A 19,269-nucleotide genomic window follows, 5' to 3' on the forward strand; every position below is an offset into this window, starting at 1 on the left:
GTATTATCTCACAGGAGTTCTGTTAAGGTTTTAGGTTTGAGTTAATAAAAATAGATCAATTTGATTTTTTCATTCAAAGGAATAAACTTTGCTCAGATTGAGATGTAAACCCTGATGACGTCATTTTCTGTCATTGACGTAGGAATGCGTTCCTAGAAGATGGGCTGCTCAAGTTGCTGCTGTAGGCCTAAAACAAGAACTACAAAGGTGAAACCATTGAATGTAAGACATTCGCGTAGCATAACATAACAATGAACGACTAAAACTCGGCCTACGGCTACGTACGGTAGGGGGTGGTGTGTAATAAGAATGCTCTAATCGTTAAAATGATAGGCCTGATGTCCTAAACCGGGTTTAACCTGTCTCGAGAAACAATTAGATTATTCTAACTAGAGCATAGGTACCCCTCTACTTACGTAAGTCTTTAAGAAATTAGATAAAAGGGGCTAAAGAGATCGGTACACATCCAGCGATCATTTTTGTCTGATATATAGCCAAAACCCACAGGCGCTTGTTTCGTAAGTCTTACGTATTGTATGAAACAAACGCCTGTGAGAAAATCTCATCCGTCTTAGAAAATTGGTCTTGATAATATTGCTTCCTTCTTTGTATTTCTCCACCAAAACTCCCGGAAGATCCCTGATTTTTAAAGATATGCAATCGTCACTAATTAAAAGGTCTGTGCAATCATTGTTAACTTAAGCTGTACCCTGTAAGTACTGCCTTTTTGCTCTCTATGTACATGTTAATTGCAAAGACGTTAGGCCTGGATTTTTGTAGAACTTTTTGGACTGCAAGGTATGGAGATAACGAACAGTATTCAAGCTTAAAAATCTATTAAACAAAACAAATTTTGGAGCAGAGCAAACATCAGAGGTGGGATCAGGTGCCATTGAGGAGTGAGCTTCTCCTGCCGACCGGTTTTTAGCTCACCTAGCGCAGAAAACCAATTCTTATGCCACAACTTGCCATGACTTGGCGTCCATCATCGTCGTAAATTATATAGGCCTATCTATATTCTTAATAACACTTTTCATGAGGAGAAGGAAAATGTGAGTTTTGCTGCCATTTTCATACTCTAAATATTTTTAATGTGAAAATATCACTTAGGAAAAATTAATTCTCATTCAAGTAATAAAACACATTATTTCACTGTTGAAAATTATAATATAAGCCAATGCTACTATAATAAGATTAATAGAGGGTATTTATAGGCATTGCCTGTTGTCCAATCTATTCAGTATTCAGAATAAATATTGTTTTTCAATAAGATTAATGAGAAAATCGAGTAACACGTTTTAGGCTGAAGAAGATGAAGAATTACCTGAGTTGGACGACGGACCAATCGTTGATAGACAATGTCGTGACGTCATTTTTCTCATCATCTTCCTACTGTACATAGGTGGCATGGTAAGAAGTTGGAAATTCTTTAAATGTAAGATAGCGTAAATTCATTGCTTAATCGTTGGTTTTATCATAAACACATTAAACATATCTAATGAACTAGATCACAAGATCTAGATCAGATGTAAATTACAACCATGGCCGAAAGACTCCCCCTACCCCCGCCTCCTCACCTCACCTATCCTCTTTGTGCTCGCTGTCACATAAAGCCCCGATACATTGCCTCCATCTTGCTCTGTCTCTAGCTGCTATCCCTGCCGTCACCCAGATGACCCCAGCTGTAATCGTTCCTGTTGTCTGTTTCTGGTTGCCATGATGAAATGGTTAATGAATACGAAGAAAAAAGTGAGACAGAGACTTCACTCCTTCTCCATGTTTTTGGCCGGCCCACTTTCCTCTTTCCTTCTAGATGCCATGTCAGTGAAGTTGTGCATATTCTAGTGTTCTCCGTCCTTAGTACATGGCCAATTCACTTCCATTTCCTCAATTTTCCTGCAATGAGTGTTATTTTTCCATTGACTGTTGGTGTTTTTTTTGTTCATCGATGTAACTCTTCATTGGATGTTTTGTCCTGCCATCTTACTTGTAGAAGTTGTCTCAGACATCTATTCTAGAAGGTGTAAAGCTTCTTTTTGTCACGTTCTGTTGTTTTTCATGTCTCGCTTTCGTACATAAGGACTGACAACACTAAATTGTTGAATAATTACACTTTAGTATGGAGTAAGTTTTAATGAGCTTCAGATTCTTCTGAGCGTTCTAAATAGAGCTTTTGCTTTATCCAGTTGGTTGGTCATGTCCTGTCTCACCCCCCCCCCCCTTCCCCCATGATGTTACAACTCCTCCGTCATTCCTTCTCACCATTTTTTCGTGTGGAAAAATAAGTGTTTACTGTTGATTTATTATGTATTGAAGATGATAGGACTTAGTTGGATCCCATATTATTACGGAACAGTGTTCTGATAATTTTGACTTTTTCCCTCCCTTTTAAGCTTTGGGTGCGCAATTACTCGGGTTACTAGGATCTTGCACGAATTGAGTATTATCAAGTCATTATCTTTATATCATTTCATGAGGCGGGGTGCTTTATATCTTACTATTAGGTAAAACATCAACGCTTTTACGTATATTTAGAGTTTATCATAATTACAGGGTTACGTTGGGTACCGCGGTATTTCTCAGGGAGACCCGTACCGTCTGATATACGGCGTGGATAGTTGGGGAAATATCTGCGACAAAGAAAACCAGCCAATTCCCGGAGTTTCTATGTCAGGCAGGAATATGGTGGGGAAACTGTAAGTCGATCAAAAACCAAAAAACAACAACAACAACAAAAAAAAAAAAACCCTTAAATATTGTTGCTTGACATTTTGTGTTTTAATAGGTGTTGTTGATTTCTTTGTTTTCAATTTCAGGAGAACCTTGCACCTTGACCAGAGCTACTACATGACTTTACTGACAACACACTTTGTGCCGTCGTTAAGTAACGATCCTGATATTGTCATCTGTTTGTCCTTCTGTCCAAACGAGACGCTGGGGACGCCGGCAGACGTGGACGCGTACATGACGCGTACAAACGTCAGCCTGTGTCGCTATGACACCACGTCTTACGTCAGTGATAACGATGTCTGTCTCACTCCAGTCTCGCCACAGTACGTAAATCATTAAGTAACTGATGAAACAAAACAAAATTAACTAAAATGAAAGAAAAAGTGAGCAAGCTCACATACCCCACGCTTCCCCAAAACTCGACAATGCAACACGTAATGAATGGCACAGTGCATTTTAAATACACAGTATAATTCAAAAAAGGGGCATTACTTGCAAAAAATCATCACATCAAAACTTCTTGCATATAAGGACATTCAAATCTTTGTATGTTACAAATTTAACTGGGCTGAAGTTTCTAGATAAATAATGGAATCAAAATTTCTTGGTAATATACAAATCTATACATTATTCTGAAATACCTACAAAGTTTCAGGAAATTCAGTGCCGGAATTATGCTGACAAACTGTTATTTAAATTCCTCAGTGATTTCGATTTGTTAATGAGTGTAAGTCCATGTCCAACACATGACAGTTTACACATTTAAATAATTGATGGAAACAAAATTATGATGTAGTCATATGAATCTGTTTATATACTGTACTTATGAAATTATTTAAGGCAAAGCACACCAATTTGAAGGGGGGGGGGGGGGGGGGAGAACTATCGAAGATGGTGTGTGTGTGAGTGTGTGTTTGTGTTAAACCATTAATATTTTGATCTCAAAATCAATAGGGGTCTTTTAAGGTCATAAGATATTTCACATAGAATTTCATTATAAAAAGCTGATTCCAGTGGAGTTTCTTATTACCTAGCTGGAAAGTTTCTTCAATAAAAGGCAAAACTCTTAAGGCAAAAATAATGGAATCGGAATTTCCTGGTAATATGCACATCTACACACTGTGTACTAAATATCTGCAAAATTTGTCCAAATTCTGTGCAGCGGTTTAAGAGGAGTTGTGCTGACGAACTGTTCATCTCTATATTCAAGATATGGCCAAAAACCTAAGTTGAAAAGTGCCAAAATTCCCAGAAAAAATAATGGAATCAGAATTTCCTGGTAATATGCACATCTACACACTGTGTACTAAATATCTGCAGAGATTGACCAAATTCTGTGCAGCGGTTTAATAGGAGTTGCGCTGACAAACTGTTCACCTCTATATTCAAGATATGGCCAAAAATCTAAGTTGAAAAGTGCCGAAATTCCCAGAAAAATACGGAATTGGAATTTCCTGGTAATATGCACATCTACACACTGTGTACTAAATATCTGCAAAGTTTGACCAAATTCTGTGCAGCGGTTTAAGAGGAGTTGCGCTGACAAACTGTTCATCTCTATATTCAAGATATGGCCAAAAATCTAAGTTGAAAAGTGCTGAAATTCCCAGAAAAATAATGGAATCGGAATTTCCTGGTAATATGCACATCTACACATTGTGTCCTAAATATCTGCAAAGTTTGACCAAATTCTGTGCAGCGGTTTAAGAGGAGTTGCGCTGACAAACTGTTCATCTTTATATTGAAGATATGGCCAAAAATCTAAGTTGAAAAGTGCCGAAATTCCAAGAAAATATAAAGGAATCGGAATTTCCTGGTAATATGCACATCTATACATTGTGTGCTAAATATCTGCAAAGTCTGACCAAATTCTGTGCATTGGTTTATGAGGAGTTGCGCTGACAAACTGTTCATCTCCATTTTCAAGATATGGCCAAAAATCTAAGTTGAAAAGTGCCGAAATTCCGAGAAAAAATAAAGGAATCGGAATTTCCTGGTAATATGCACATCTACACATTGTGTCCTAAATATCTGCAAAGTTTGACGAAATTCTGTGCAGCGGTTTATGAGGAGTTGCGCTGACAAAAAAACAGGACTGACGGACTGACTGACTGACTGACTGACACACTGACTGACTGACTGACGGACGGGTCAAAAACATTATACCTCACGCAACTTGTTGCGTGGGGTATAATAAACAAACAAAAAGAATAAAAACAGATCCCCCCATAAAAAACCCCATCCAAATAAAAACAAAATAAAAGAGGGTACTTTCTTCATCATAAAAACTGTATAACAACTTTTTGCTTATTGCTGTTTTTACCACATTTTTCATAAAAAGGACTGTCATACACTACACTTTTTGTCCCTTGCTTTCACTGAAAGTGGGGAATATTAATTCTTCGAATATAACTTTTTTTCTCCCGGAAATATGGAATACAGTTCCACCAAATTTCTTTTAGTACTAGTGTGTTTTACCGCTGTATTCCTGATACCGTGGTGACGATGGTCAAAGGAATGTCCGGGTCTTTTACATCTTTACTTAGCGGTATATCCGGAGGAAGTTTCACTCAGGTAAAAATAGTAATTCACTACATCACCAGCTGTCTCTGACAGCTTATATAAATTCTTAACTGGTAAAGAATAAAGGAATATTATTATTAAAATAGTACTTCAAAATGAAGGTTATAACACATTGGTTTGCTTTGTAGAAGGTCATCTCTGATCTGAAAAACACTTGGGTAGAAATGCTGTATCTTGCTGCAACTGCTTTTGGTAAGTCGCATCTTTACAAGCAATATTAGTAATCTTAGTCACTTCCACAGTAGTTCTAATGTGGTGACTTGGTCGATTTACGACAGGAACCTCTATTCTGGTGGTGGTCTTGATGTGGCTCCTAGCGGCTGTGATAATCTGGATGCTCATCTTCTCTGTCATCATCTTCTGCATCGGAGCCACCGGATACTGCTGGTGATTTTCCTTTTCTAAATCTCTTCTTACAGTACTGTTGCAGAAATTGTTTAGAATACCAAAAACATGTCATTTAGAGTTGTTGACATGATTGTTTTCTGAAGGTACTACTGGTATCACTTTGACAAGAGATACAAAAGTCTTAGTGCAACAGAACAAACGGAAGCAGAAAAAGAGAAAACACAGACTTGGCTTATCTATGCTGCGGTCGCCAGTGGAGTAACGGTAGGTATTTATGCTGCGGTCGCCAGTGGAGTAACGGTAGGTATCTATGCTGCGGTCGCCAGTGGAGTAACGTAAGGTATCTATGTTGCTGCGGTCGTCAGTGGAGTAACGGTAGGTATCTATGATGCGATCACCACTGGAGTAACGGTAGGTATCTATACTGTGTCGCCAGTGGAGTAACGGTAGGTATCTATATTGCTGCAGTCGTCAGTGGAGTAACGGTAGGTATCTATATTGCTGCAGTCGTCAGTGGAGTAACGGTAGGTATCTATGTTGCTGCGGTCGTCAGTGGAGTAACAGTAGGTATCTATATTGCTGCGGTCGTCAGTGGAGTAACGGTAGGTATCTATGCTGTGTCGCCAGTGGAGTAACGGTAGGTATCTTGGAGCTACAATACAGCAATAATTGTAATAGAAAATGGGGTACCTCTACAAAAATGTCAATGTAAGTCTATTATTAATCTATTTGCTGACTTTATGTTAAGAGATCAGTACTAGTTACATCAGTCTTAACTGTATTTTTAGGGTATAGTTGAACAATAAAACGCCTTTTTGATACGGGTGTGATGTGTGATATAACGCGGGTTATGTAAATATTTTTTTCTGTCAAGATAATTGATTATCGGTAAGAAAGAAAATTGATAAAACCAGACTTTGCTGTTTCTGCTAGCGATGTCATGGAATGCGTGCAGATAACATCCAACCCAAATTGCTATGCCTCGTTTTGGCGTGACTGGTGTTTGGTACATCCGCAATGGTAACTGAAATCGGTACTTTATGGAATACTTTGTAGGTTATTTCTCTCACTGAAAATTTGTCTTTTATCAGTTGTAATTTATCAACGCTTTAACTTCTAGCGGCAGAAGCATTTATCCATCATTAATAAAGACTAGAGCTATGACAAAAGAGGACGGTTTATATCTTTTATAGTTGGTGCTGCTGCTTGTCTTGCTCATCATGAGAAAAAGAATACAACTGGTAAGCTTCTGTATACTAGTATTTTACATGTATTTATATAATCTATTTCTGATCTGAAGCAGCATTAAAATGAGAATATGATTGATCAGTCGATTTATCACCATTGTGGCACAGGTAGTGCAGCTATTCAAAGAAGCGGGGAAGGCATTGAAATGTGTGCCATGTCTGCTTTTTCAACCTGTCTGGGTGAGTACTGCAAGGACGTAATCAATTTTGTCGATTTCATGGAGAACGGCGAAAAATTATTCTGATGTACATAACCTTCAAATAAACTTTATCCAGCTCATGTAGAGTTATTGTTAACAGACTCTGCTGATACTGATTGGGACTGTGGTGGCGCTCGCTGTGATAGCGGTATATATTGAGACTTCCGGTAAGCCCACACAGAATAAGCCAATCCATTCTTGTTAAATTATTTAATATGGAATACTAGTTATATCTCAAGTATTTCTCACTCAGTTGATTCGATACGCCAGAGCATGCTCTTTGTATGAACAATTTCTAAAACGAGGTAAGTTATTGACAAACAAGTTGATGAAACAAGAATATCAGCAGTCTTGATTAAAGTCATCATTTCGTAAGTTCTATGGTCGATAAATGACCTTGTCAGCAAATACAATCTATCATTAAGTCAAATGCTGACTGACTTTTTTCATACTAATTGTTAGGCCATTATTTACACACTGAATTGTCGACAGATTTTCCGTTATTTCCCGATCATGACAAGGAGCACACGGCGGGTGTGACCGGTCGACAGGGGATGCTCACTCCTCCCAGGCACCTGATCCCACCTCTGATGTCGTTTGCTCTGCTCATATTTTGTAATGTTTAATGGACTTTTGAGCTCGAATACTATTCGTTATCTCCACATATGTCACTATCGTCTTTCAGGACTTCCTGTTGTCAATAACCAAACCCAGACTGTCACTTACCAGATGGAGGGGGCGTGGCAGGTAAGGGTCATGTGACAAACCACATGATCAGTCTCGCTAAGAAAAATTGATTACTGCCTGGTATGGATAAATCACGAGAAAAATATACATCCCTCCACAGACAATTGCTTACTGTTATGGTTGTTTCATTTTTGTAGTATGTGCGATGGTACCAAATCTTTGGCCTTTTGTGGATTACTGCTTTCATTATTGCATGTCAAGATTTCGTCATAGCTAGTGCCATTGCGACTTGGTATTTCAAAAGGTACCTCATTCAGTAAATCGTTCCTTTTGTCATATTTGTAAATCTACCAATCATTGTAAGATACCTATACTTCTCTGTTTCAGAGACAGGTCTTCCATGGGGTGTCCAATACTGACAGGCATATGGAGAGTTATGAGGTGGATATATAAAGAAAATACTAAAAATGTTTAAGTATTTCAGTTGTGTGAATCACTCTTTAAATACGATCTATGAGTTTACTTTTGCAGGTATCATATGGGATCCATAGCTTTTGGGTCCTTCATCATCGCTGTGGTGCGGTTGGCTCGCCTAATTCTTGCTTATATTCAGTCTAGGTAAGTCAAAGTCTCTGACGATTTCTAAATCCCTGATTATATTAAAATCTTTACTCCATTCTTTATTTCCTCTCCACAGACTGAGGGATAAGAGCGGTGCTGTTGTGGACTTTATTCTCAAGGTTTTACAATGCTGTCTCTGGTGTTTTGAGAAGTTCCTAGCATATCTCAATAGAAACGCCTATATTGAAATAGGTATGTCTCTTGTATATCTCATGGTAGTAATTCGTAGCTTTGAGAATACGCTACTATAGCTCTTGTCTATTATTTATGAATCACTATTCAAGTGAAACCGGCAAGTTCCTCTGATGTGAAAAGAGAATTGCGGTGCTAAAATTTACATGCATATTATTATGAAAAAGTTTATTATATATCTTTTTCCTCTCACAGCTGATCTGAAATTTACGGAAGTTTGATACGTTAGCATTGTGTCCGTCGTCCGTTTGTGTGTTCATCTCAACATATTTATTTTAAAATTGCTACTCCTTGTAGATTTCTTCTAATTTCAGTTTTTGTCTAGTAACAGTAAGCATTACTCGGTAATGGGTGATGCTAAGTATAAAAATTATCACATGCGTGAGATGGAAGTGTACGGTTTCCCGTATATTTTTATTGAACCGAGATGAGATTTCCATCCCTCTAAACACTTTTTCAACCTCGGCTGCGCCATGGTTGACAATGACTCTCTTGGGCATAATCAAGGTGAAAATTGTCAATGTATGCAGTATTTATATATTACATGTTAGCCTGTTGCTGAATTCTCTACACATGCAGTCGCTCGCGTGAATCAGTGGTTAGAACGTTGCTCCCTATATTCGCGGAGTAAGGATATAATCCTTACGTCGCGGGTTCGAATCCACTGTATAACAGAGAGCCGAGGTCCTGTGTCGCAGTAGATGCTGAAGAAAAAATCCCTCGCTGTTCAACGGCTATACGTGCCAAGTACAGGTCTAAATTTTGCTTTTTGATTTTTTCCCCAGCTTCTTATGTTGTACTAGATCTTTGCGCTCACAAATTTAATAAAAGATCTTTTTTTTCTTTTTTTTTTTTACCAATTTTGCAGGAAAAAATGAACGCTCTTTACTTTGGTATTATTTTTTCTCCTTTGATTTTTATCATAATTTGGTGCCTTTAAAGCTAACAGTACCACTTCAGTACATTTCTTTTTATTGAAGCTATCTTCGGCCACTCTTTCTGTACTGGAGCCAAGAAAGCGTTCATGTTGATTTTGGAGAACGCTCTGAGAGTGGCCGCCATCAACTCTATCGGGGACTTCATTCTTTTTCTGGGAAAACTTAGCACTGTAGCAGTAGTCCTTGTCATCGGCAACGAATTTTTTCGAGTAAGTCTGTAGAATATCTGAAATCTACGAGCAAGATTCCAAAATCTACTTGTAACGTCATTCTTTAGAATGAGCGCTCCATTATTTTTCAGGAATGGAGAGTTGCATATCAACTAAAGGAGAACACTTTTTCCCCTATTATATACAAGTTTTCCCTCATATTTACCTTTTGGTGTTAAGCTTATTATAACTAATATTTTACTTATAAAAATTGTGCCAACTCTGGGATTCGAACCCAGTTCCTTCACCATGCAAGTCGTGTACTTTCCACACCATGCTACCGAGACCGATGACGAGTGGGAATTCAAATAACTTCATACCACTTACTTTTCCGTATTATATAGGAATAAAAATTATTTAATAACATATATAATTTAAGCTAATTTAAATATGTCTGTAAAATATATAGAATTACAATGATAAGAAGAATTTAATGCAGTGGATTTTAAGTAAGTCGATGTCCGAGTACCTCTCCATTCCTTAAAAGCAATGGGTCTCAGCCTCTTCGGTGCCTCGACTCAACCACTTTTAAAACGCAATGACTTTATTCTCGTAAACTGACATAAATAGAAATTCTTTGATATGAATGATAATCTTGATTTCAAAATAAATGGATCATTGCAATTAAATAAGCAATGGTATTCATCACCAATTTCATTTTTCGAATATACAGTACCGACCAGACACAACCTAACACCAGAGCGAACCCAAAGCGCACCCCGGGTTCGCTTTCTGGGTTCGCTCGGGGTCCGCTACGGGTCCGCTTTCAGAAATTTTGGGTGCGCTCTGGGTTCGCTTCGGGTTCGCTCTGCGTTCGCTCGGGGTCAGCTCTGGGTCCGCTAGAGCGAACCCGGCGTTCGCTTTCTGGGTTCGCTTTACGCACTCAAGCTTGAAGCGGACCCCGCTTTAATCTTGCCGCGAGTAAGCCCCGCCCCTTGTATATTCCAAATACAGTAGTGAAATCGATCATTATTGTTTTTGTGGCGATCGATACATAAGCATGTACAGTGGTTGCAACGTTATTGTTGAAAACATATACACGAACGATTCCGCACGATTAAACCTGTTACACGAACGATCCTTCACGTACACGATTCTTCACGTTACACGACCATTCATGATTGTTAACGCAAACGCGCGATTTTTTACGCAAAATAGTTAAAAGTATATAGGAGTGGATATTTTTTAGAACGAAATTAGGCTTAATTAATAGATATTTTAGATTAAAAATAATTATTGGTGAAATTCATCGACTTTGGAAAACTGAAAAAAAAAACTTAGAAATGGATATTTTTGAAACTACATGTACATGTAAATAAGACTTAATACATGTAGTTATTTTAGATTACAAATAATTATTTATGTAATTCTCCGACTTTGGAAAATTGGTTTTTTTTTTAATTAATCTTTTTGATACTCAAAGATGTAATTTATGATTGAATGCTGCTTGTTCTATCACATGATATAGATGGGCCGTGAGTTTTGATTTAATTGGATTTTATTATATGCAGTAAGCGGGTATAAGATTTTTAATTAAAAATGGCCTAAAATGATTCAAAACTTTATCCATCTTTCCATTTATGAATTTCAAAAATCAGCCATTTTTTATTCCTTCATTTGCCGAAATTATATTAAAAAAAATAATAATTAGCATCAGGGATTAAAAGTAACCCCGACAATCATGTCGTGTACGTTTGCCGACTAAATATTTAAATGTAAGTATTCGGAATTTTTTTTCATGTACATTTTTGATTCATTGATATAAAACAATCAAGACCACAATTAGCAGTTAATATAATAAACATCAGAGAAAAAAATCGTTAAATATCTTAAATAGGCTTTATTATAAAAGTTACGCTATTTTTAGAGAATACAATACTGTACGACTTACTATATTGCTTATTTACTACCGATAATTAGTTCGTTCAATTATGTAAATCGCGCTTCATTTTTTCCTCTTTTATTTCAGGTAAAAAAAAACAAACAAACAAGCTTATTAAAGCTTTACATTATTTTTCTTGTAGAAGATAATTCAAAATAATACCATAGTTGTTTACGATCGGACATACATGTACTTTTTTTTTTTTTTTATTTTCAATTAAGAAGATCAATAATTTTAATGTTGATCTGGATTTAGACGAGATGGAAATTAGAATTATAAAGTAATTGAATAAAAAGCACGTACATGTACATAATTATACATAATCTTGTACAGTAACTTGAAATGATGAAATGCATTGATTTGTCAAAATCTTTTTTTTTTTTTTTCATTTTTTAGTAACAATTGTAATAACCATTATTTCCTTTTTTTCTTTTATACACGAAAGTACCTTTTTACGAAATGTTAATGAATTTTAAAAATAAAAAATACAGAAAATAAATGTGTAAAAATAACATGCTACCTGGATAATTAAGATATAAATAATTTTTTTAATCATGTTAATAACAGTTTCACACTTTACATTAATATACTTTGCTTGTACAATGTTTTATTTACATCGAATAACAAACTGGATTGGTCGAGGCGCTGATTGGTTAACACGTTTTATCGCTAATCCTGATTGACAGCTCCCTTACGCAACACCGAACGCGCGTTCGCTTTCTGGGTTCGCTACTGAATTTGGGGTTCGCTTTCTGGGTTCGCTCTGGGTCAGCTGCGGGTTCGCTCGGGGTCCGCTCCGGGTTCGCTCGGGGTCCGCTATAGCGAACCTCAAGCGAACCCGAAGCGAACCCAGAAAGCGAACCCGGGGTGCGCTCTGGGTTCGCTTTCTGTTAGGTTGTGTCTGGTCGGTACTGTAACTTACAAATTTTGTTTCCTCTACCCAGCGAAATTGGTGATTCGCATAAAGGTATGCAAAATGCACTAAATCACGGCACATGTTTTGATATGCATTTTTCAGTGTTTCCACACTTTTTTAAAAAAGATATATGATACACCTAAGGTACTAAAAAATGTGTGCCAACTCAATTCTTTACTATTCCTGGGCCCCATTTTACGAAAGAACTTGCGACAAAAATTAAAGTTTTAACCGATTGTAAAATCTTGCAAAATTATCATGCTTTGTTTTTTTCATAAAAAATATCTCTCAAAATTCTTTTTAAAAAAGATTAATACTATATTCAAGTAAATGTAAACATTAAAGTTTTCGCAAACTTATATTTAGGTCTTAGTCGTAAGTTATTTTGTAAGACGGACCCTTATTCAACCTTTAATATTGGAGGGAAAAGCCTGACACTGATGTTTTCCGCCATTGCAGGGACATGAGGATGTAAATTTTGCGTTTGTTCCCATCACCGTTAGCTGTGTGGTTGCCTTTGCCATAGCGCATTGTTTTCTCCTTGTATATGAGGTCAGAATTTACATGTACTAGATGAAATCCCGCGCAAGCGCGGGGAATTGAATTTATACCACTACCGACAGAAAATATATTGTAGTTTCTACTGACAGCCTACAGGGTTATAGCAGGAAGAAATGCTTTGTTCAAAATCCCTCATGTGCGTCTCCAACCCCACCCCCCCTTTTGCAAAAACTTGACACACAATTTCATTACTTGATGTTTATTATGAAACCTGTTATACTATGTTATGGATATATTGTATGCTCTTATTTCATTTCCGTCAAGGATAAATTAAAAGCAGCGAATATGCACATTTTACTGCCGATAAATTGATTTTTTTTTGGGGGGGGGGGGGTAAAAATTACCAGGTACTCATGTCTTGGTTTATAAATATGTATGTATCTTATTGATATGTAAAAAATGTACTTTACCTTTTTTACATATCAATAAGGTTCATACATATATATATAAACCAAGACGCAAGTATCTGTGTAAAAATTAGCTTTCAACGCCCTATGAATAGGCCGAGTATTCAAACAAACAAAAAAAAAACCTGAAATGTATTGATTAAAGCACAACATTTTACGGCTTCAATTGTATTTGAACAATATCTTATTTATTAATTTTCTCTTTCATGTAAGCAGTGAGGAATATATACACATTTTACCGATAAATTTATTAGGAAAACCTACTACATATATGTAATAGTCTTTCGATATATAAATATATTCACAACTTATAGTGTTATCAATGATTTACCATTTTTTCAATGACCATTCACACATTAGCTTTTTTATGTTCCTACAGCTATAATTGTCTCGTTTTTCTTTTTAACATCGGGCTCGATGCTATATGATGTTCTAGAAGCTTCCGTTAATATCAAGATCGGTGAATGACAAAAATAATTTGCACATTTTCCTTTTTAATCGGTTATCACAACTTATTTCTTTTATGTCATTTAAATCAAGTTTTGATTGAATAATTCAGTGATGACGTTTTATGAAATAAATACGCGATTGATTGTTTTCAGCTTCATAAAAAATTGCCTGAAACTTAGATCCGCCAACCGGAAACGCCACCATACTCACGTTTTTGCTATTTCATGGCTGTTTATAGAAAATAAAAGTAGACTTTTAATTTAATGTACGATACTTACAATGCGAGTGAAATCTAAATATAGTTTACGGACATCATATTGTATCTAGTATATTCTCAGAGGAGTAAGTGAACACTCTGGTGCATCCGGTTCGGAGTTTATTCGCAAAATTTATTAATTTATAAGTATAGATATTTAACGTCACATCTTTGTCCATCCAAAAACAAAACATTTAGTTTCTTCTTTTTTTTAGATAACAATCGACACAATTTTCTTGTGTTTCTGCGAGGACTGTAGAGAAAATGATGGAATCAGCAAACCGTATTACATGAGCAAAGACCTTCTGGTTAGCCATAAGTCAAATACGGCATCAACAAATCATTATGTCCATAATACATACGCAAAGACCTTCTGGTCAGCCATTCATGTCAAATACATCTGGATTTTCTGTTTATTAATTTTATCATTTCTTCCAGATCTTCCTAAAGAGTACAGAGAAAATGATGATCAAAGGATATACACAGAAGTCAGAAAAACAAAAGAAGGGCAAACAAACGAAGGGCAAACAAACGAAGGAAGAGACAGATCTGGCAACAGTGTAGATAAGAGGGATGGATGGGGAATTAAGTGTACCCCTAAGACTGTGGAAAAGGAAACACAACAGAATTTCACAGTCTTTAGCACAGAACCATCGTTACTGCTTTATTCTCTTCACATTATCGCTTTGTCAACAGAGTTCATAAACAAATTTACAACTATCTAGTCGATTTTTTTAATATCATATTTGAATAAATTTTATATAATTGTTAATATACATAATGAAATTCAGATAAACAGTGATGAAATATGAAATTGTTTACATGTATTTACAATATATAATCCTAGAAAAAGTCAATGTCCAAAAAACCTGAAATGAAAAAAGAAACCTTTTGTATATTCTGTTAAAAAAAAAATAAATAAAAAAGTCATCAAATGGTTAATAATAGACATTGTAATTCCTGAGACTTGTAAATAGCTGACTAGATATATACTCACACTAGCATAAGAAACATCACAAATATGTTCCATAATCCAATGAAAATTCTGAAATATCGTAAGCTCTGTAAAAATTCCCGGACTTTCTCACCTGCAACTCAAACAACTCAATACTTGAAAGATATTCAAAAACAATTTCTTGTATTTGCAGTATTCAATAGGTGAAAATACTGTGAAAGAATTCAGATTAGCATTATCTTATGCTAGATCCATAAGAATGGGAAAAAGAAGCGGGTACCCCAAATAATTTTGCTGGTTAATGGTTATATACTTTACAATGGAAAACAAAATAATTTACATTTGTGCTCCCTCAATAATTTTGCCATAATATACTATTCAGTAGGAAAGAAAGCTAATACGTGGATACCTCCTCAAAGAGAATGTTGGATGACCCTTTTTGCTTTTCAAAAATGTTTGTTATCCCCCTCTCCTTCCCAGAAACGGATTCCTACAGACCTGTAACTCCTTTGCTTTGCACCCCCCCCCCCCAATCTGAACTCTACCATCTCAAAAGCTTAAATATAGACCTGAGACCTATAGGTGAACAAAAACGTTGGGTATCACTTATGTCAAAGGAAATTACCTAGAGTTGGTTCAGGATTGACTTCAAACTGGTCATTCTTTCCCTTGACTCTGCATTAAAATAAAACAAGGCATGAACGACTGAACGTACACCTACATATACACATAAAGTTGAACAAAATGTCGGTACATTTAAATTTGTGATATACTTACAGTTTAAAGTTCAAGATAGCACCAGCATTAACCAACAAAGTCCTTGATAAAAAGAAAGAATCAAATCCAATTTAAGGCATCATTCAAACCAGATATATAACTATAAAGTTGCCATCGTGTACCAGGGTACGTCATCATTGAGAGGTAAACACCATTCATGACCAGTGATGGTTAATGTGAGATAAATGTCGCAGTGTGAAATGACCTGTATCTTATTACTTGGAAGCATAGAAAAATATTAAATCATGCAAACTTACCCAAACAATATCAAATCTGAAATCATGTTGTGTTCAGAGTTGTCAAACCATATCTAAATAACTTAAACGTTGAGATATTCGACCAAAAAAAAGAGTACATTCGTTCCTCAAATGTTTCGACTGACTCGCTTTTCACTAATAGAGTTTGGAGTCTTCTTATTGAAACTTAAAAAATATTTTCCTGTTGGCATATTTTCTTGGATTGAAGATAAGGAAATTGTTCACCTGATTTAAAAATACTAAGGTTGAACAACATTTTGTGGGTGAAGAGAATCCATGAAAAAGCCCCCATCCCTCCCCTCCTACAAAAAATATGTCATATTCTTAATTTAAAATTTACCAGGTGGGAGTAAAATATTTCGTATTAACTCCCATCCGGTAAATTCAAAATTTAGAAGATGAAAAATACAGTGTTTTTGACGATTTGTATTTTTTGGGTATCGGCCTAGGTAGCTCAGTTGGTAGAACACCTGACTCAAAGGCGGATCAAGGGCCGGCGCGCCGGGCGCACGCCCCCCCCCCCCCCGTTTCAATTTTTTTGTATATAGAACTTATATGTCCATTATCCTAAAATCAAGGAAAAAACATCTCTTAGGCCAAATAAAAAAATATGTGTGGTTCCGGTTACCCGACGTTCCCTATTTTATACCCCCGACCCTAAACTTTTTTTTGGCAATTTTCATATTTTTTCCGGAATTTCCCCCGATTTCCATCAATGGCTCCAGTTTAAGTTTTAGTTTCAGCAATGACGGCCTCCTTGCAAAACATAGTGCAAGTGTTTAATAGTGTTAAATCCAAAGCAAGCTAGCATGTAGGCGTCCCCTACCAATATTGACTAGTATATTATCACACCACATCTAAATGCCATTTGCAAAGCAGTGATAGGTATTATTTAGAAAAAATGAAGAAAATCATTTTGTTAAAAAAAAAAAAAAAAAAAAAAATCCCTACCTACCTACCCTAATTTTTTTGGAAGTGTAACCGGAACCACACATATTTTTTTGTTTGGCCTTATTTGTAAGAATTCGTCAGCTTCCGGGGGCTTCGCCCCCGGACCCCACCAGGGCTTTGCCCTAGACCCACTGGGGGCTTCAATGCACCCCCAGCCCCCCCCCCCCCGCCTTCTACTGCGCCCCCCCCCCCCCCGTTAGGAAATTCCTGGATCCGCCACTGTGACTAGAGATGCAGGTGTTCAAAGTTCGATTCCGGGTCCAGCCATACATTTTTTTCCCTTACCTGTCACACAGTTTGATGCGGTTGACCACCCCTGATTACTAGGTGAAAGTCCCGCCAAGGGCAAATAAAAAATTGGGTTGTGTCTTCGAGGGCGAAGAAAACTTAAGGAGGGAGGAATGTAATATGTTTAGGTCGTACATATCGGCCTGGGTAGCTCAGTTGGTAGAGCACTTGACTTACAGCTGCAGGGGTTCCGAGTTACCAGCTAATATTTGAACAAAGAGGAGGTGAGACTTAACTATTCATATCAGATATAATTTATACAGGGACGTGTATTGCTTTTTCGGCTCAATTTTTATTTCAGCTTCTGTGTGCCTGCAATACTCTGTATATGGTCAAACTGATTATTGTTCAGAATGAGATTGCTTTCAATACTATATTGAAATGGCTGAATTTTCGAGGCAGGGTTGGATCTCACGAAGCAGTTACGTTCCACATAATCCCTTTTATATACCTATTTCTACGCTGCTGTCGCTCATTTTCATTCAATTAGAGTTATGACTACGAACCACATGTCGGAATCTGCCTTGAATAATATCCCTCCCTTTTCCTTCAGGGTTTCCCCTTTTTAAACACTATAAGTATGGCATTCTTCTTCACACCTATTTATTAACCAACTGCTTCATTTTTAATCCAGAGAGAAAAAAAAATCGTGACAAATTATAAAGGGTGGGGATTCTTTAAACGTTTTCCAGCAATGTTTTCTCCTGATGGTGATTTTTACTTTCGTTCAGTTCTCGGCATTCCGTCATTTTCTCTCCAGGAGAACTTTCACAAGGTGGTGTTTTCTCTTTATCCGTTTTTATGGACACCACTGAAGTCTTGTCAAAGTCTTCCTTACACTCATTTCTATCCGAGCCGTCTTGGTCAAATCTGGCTGCCGTCTCCACACAAACTGCGGCATTCTCCTGACGCAAATTTGTATAATCTATTTCGTATATATCCACATTTCCACCTTGTCTGTGTCCAATCCATAGGTCATTTTCAGAATCCACAGCCAGAGACAATGGAGAGAGCTGCCTTTCAAATTGCAGTCCTACAGAGGAGAAACCCTCATCCCTTAGTAAGATACACACACTTCCGTCCCAATTAGCCACTACAACATTACCAAGCTGGTCAAAACACAGACCTTTTGGGACAAACGGACGCGAAAAAGTTTTTAATCCATCAAAAGTCGTTATTTCCTGGCCACTGGAAGACATGAGGATGATCTTCTTCAATAGATAATCCCCAACTGCTATCTCCTCAAATGTATTTATTCCAACATACAGAGGATACTGAAACTCTTGATTCGAACGCAAGATTTTCTTGATCATTTTACCGTGAACATCAAAGATGAAAATACCATACTCCCTTCCAATTCCTGGAAGATATCGAACAGAGGTGACGCCGACACCTGCCACAATGACCAGGTTTCGCGGTGATGTGCATACCTCTGTCGGGTGAGTCATTGTCATTTTGGCGAACACTGATATCTCAACGCTGGACTTCATCGCCACTTTCAAAACAAGTCTTTCCTTGAAGCACACCAAGTACATGTTTTTGTCCGAATCTATCGCCATGTCGGTGATGCTTTGATGTATTCCTGTCACTTTGTGTTGCAGTGCCCCAGTCCTGCTGTAAAGTGCAACCTCGGAGTTCTTTATCACTAACCAAGAATGTTGCGAAGATACAGGCCAGATAGAATTTATACACCCACGAAATTCTGCACACTTGAATTGAGATTTTAACTTCACATTCGATGTCCGTGCTTCTGTCAAAAACCCACATTCTGTCCCTGCCACACGTGACTGAATTGTGCCTTCTGCAAATGTTTT

The 19,269-nt window shown here is 37.0% G+C and overlaps 2 protein-coding genes across 2 annotated transcripts; one reads left to right on the plus strand and one right to left on the minus strand.

The window, feature by feature from the left end:
* Positions 1-159: 159 nt before the first annotated feature.
* Positions 160-15,006, plus strand: LOC133200745 (choline transporter-like protein 1). The gene is made up of 20 exons (XM_061336528.1): positions 160-222; positions 1,303-1,410; positions 2,554-2,696; positions 2,817-3,053; positions 5,193-5,304; positions 5,442-5,505; positions 5,592-5,700; positions 5,805-5,925; positions 6,855-6,902; positions 7,017-7,088; positions 7,209-7,275; positions 7,794-7,855; positions 7,993-8,099; positions 8,183-8,236; positions 8,327-8,413; positions 8,493-8,608; positions 9,589-9,755; positions 13,013-13,105; positions 14,443-14,535; positions 14,666-15,006. Exons 1-20 carry the CDS (start codon positions 160-162, stop codon positions 14,789-14,791), a joined length of 2,049 nt encoding a protein of 682 aa, XP_061192512.1. The 3' UTR covers positions 14,792-15,006.
* LOC133200746 (protein SMIM7 homolog) lies at positions 14,864-16,297 on the minus strand. The gene is made up of 5 exons (XM_061336529.1): positions 16,217-16,297; positions 15,960-16,001; positions 15,808-15,857; positions 15,225-15,315; positions 14,864-15,096 (listed from the first exon to the last, which is right to left on the minus strand). The coding sequence occupies exons 1-5, from the start codon at positions 16,240-16,242 to the stop codon at positions 15,081-15,083; spliced, it is 225 nt and encodes a 74-aa protein (XP_061192513.1). The 5' UTR covers positions 16,243-16,297; the 3' UTR covers positions 14,864-15,080.
* Between the last annotated feature and the right edge of the window lie 2,972 nt (positions 16,298-19,269).

Source organism: Saccostrea echinata, unplaced genomic scaffold, assembly GCF_033153115.1.
Source record: "Saccostrea echinata isolate AGI-Se365-2 ecotype Australia unplaced genomic scaffold, CSIRO_AGI_Sech_v1 ptg000041l, whole genome shotgun sequence".
In the NCBI taxonomy this organism is placed as follows: Eukaryota; Metazoa; Mollusca; class Bivalvia; order Ostreida; family Ostreidae; genus Saccostrea; species Saccostrea echinata.

Coding starts and splice junctions, on each gene's coding strand:
- LOC133200745 (XM_061336528.1), top strand. CDS start 160: ATGGGCTGCTCAAGTTGCTGCTGTAGGCCTAAAACAAGAACTACAAAG. Junction 2,697..2,816: donor AGGAATATGGTGGGGAAACT/GTAAGTCGATCA, acceptor TTTCAATTTCAG/GAGAACCTTGCACCTTGACC. Junction 8,609..9,588: donor AAACGCCTATATTGAAATAG/GTATGTCTCTTG, acceptor TTTTTATTGAAG/CTATCTTCGGCCACTCTTTC.
- LOC133200746 (XM_061336529.1), bottom strand. CDS start 16,242: ATGATTTCAGATTTGATATTGTTTGG. Junction 15,858..15,959: donor GCTATCTTGAACTTTAAACT/GTAAGTATATCA, acceptor ATTTTAATGCAG/AGTCAAGGGAAAGAATGACC. Junction 15,316..15,807: donor CAATCCTGAACCAACTCTAG/GTAATTTCCTTT, acceptor TTTGAGTTGCAG/GTGAGAAAGTCCGGGAATTT.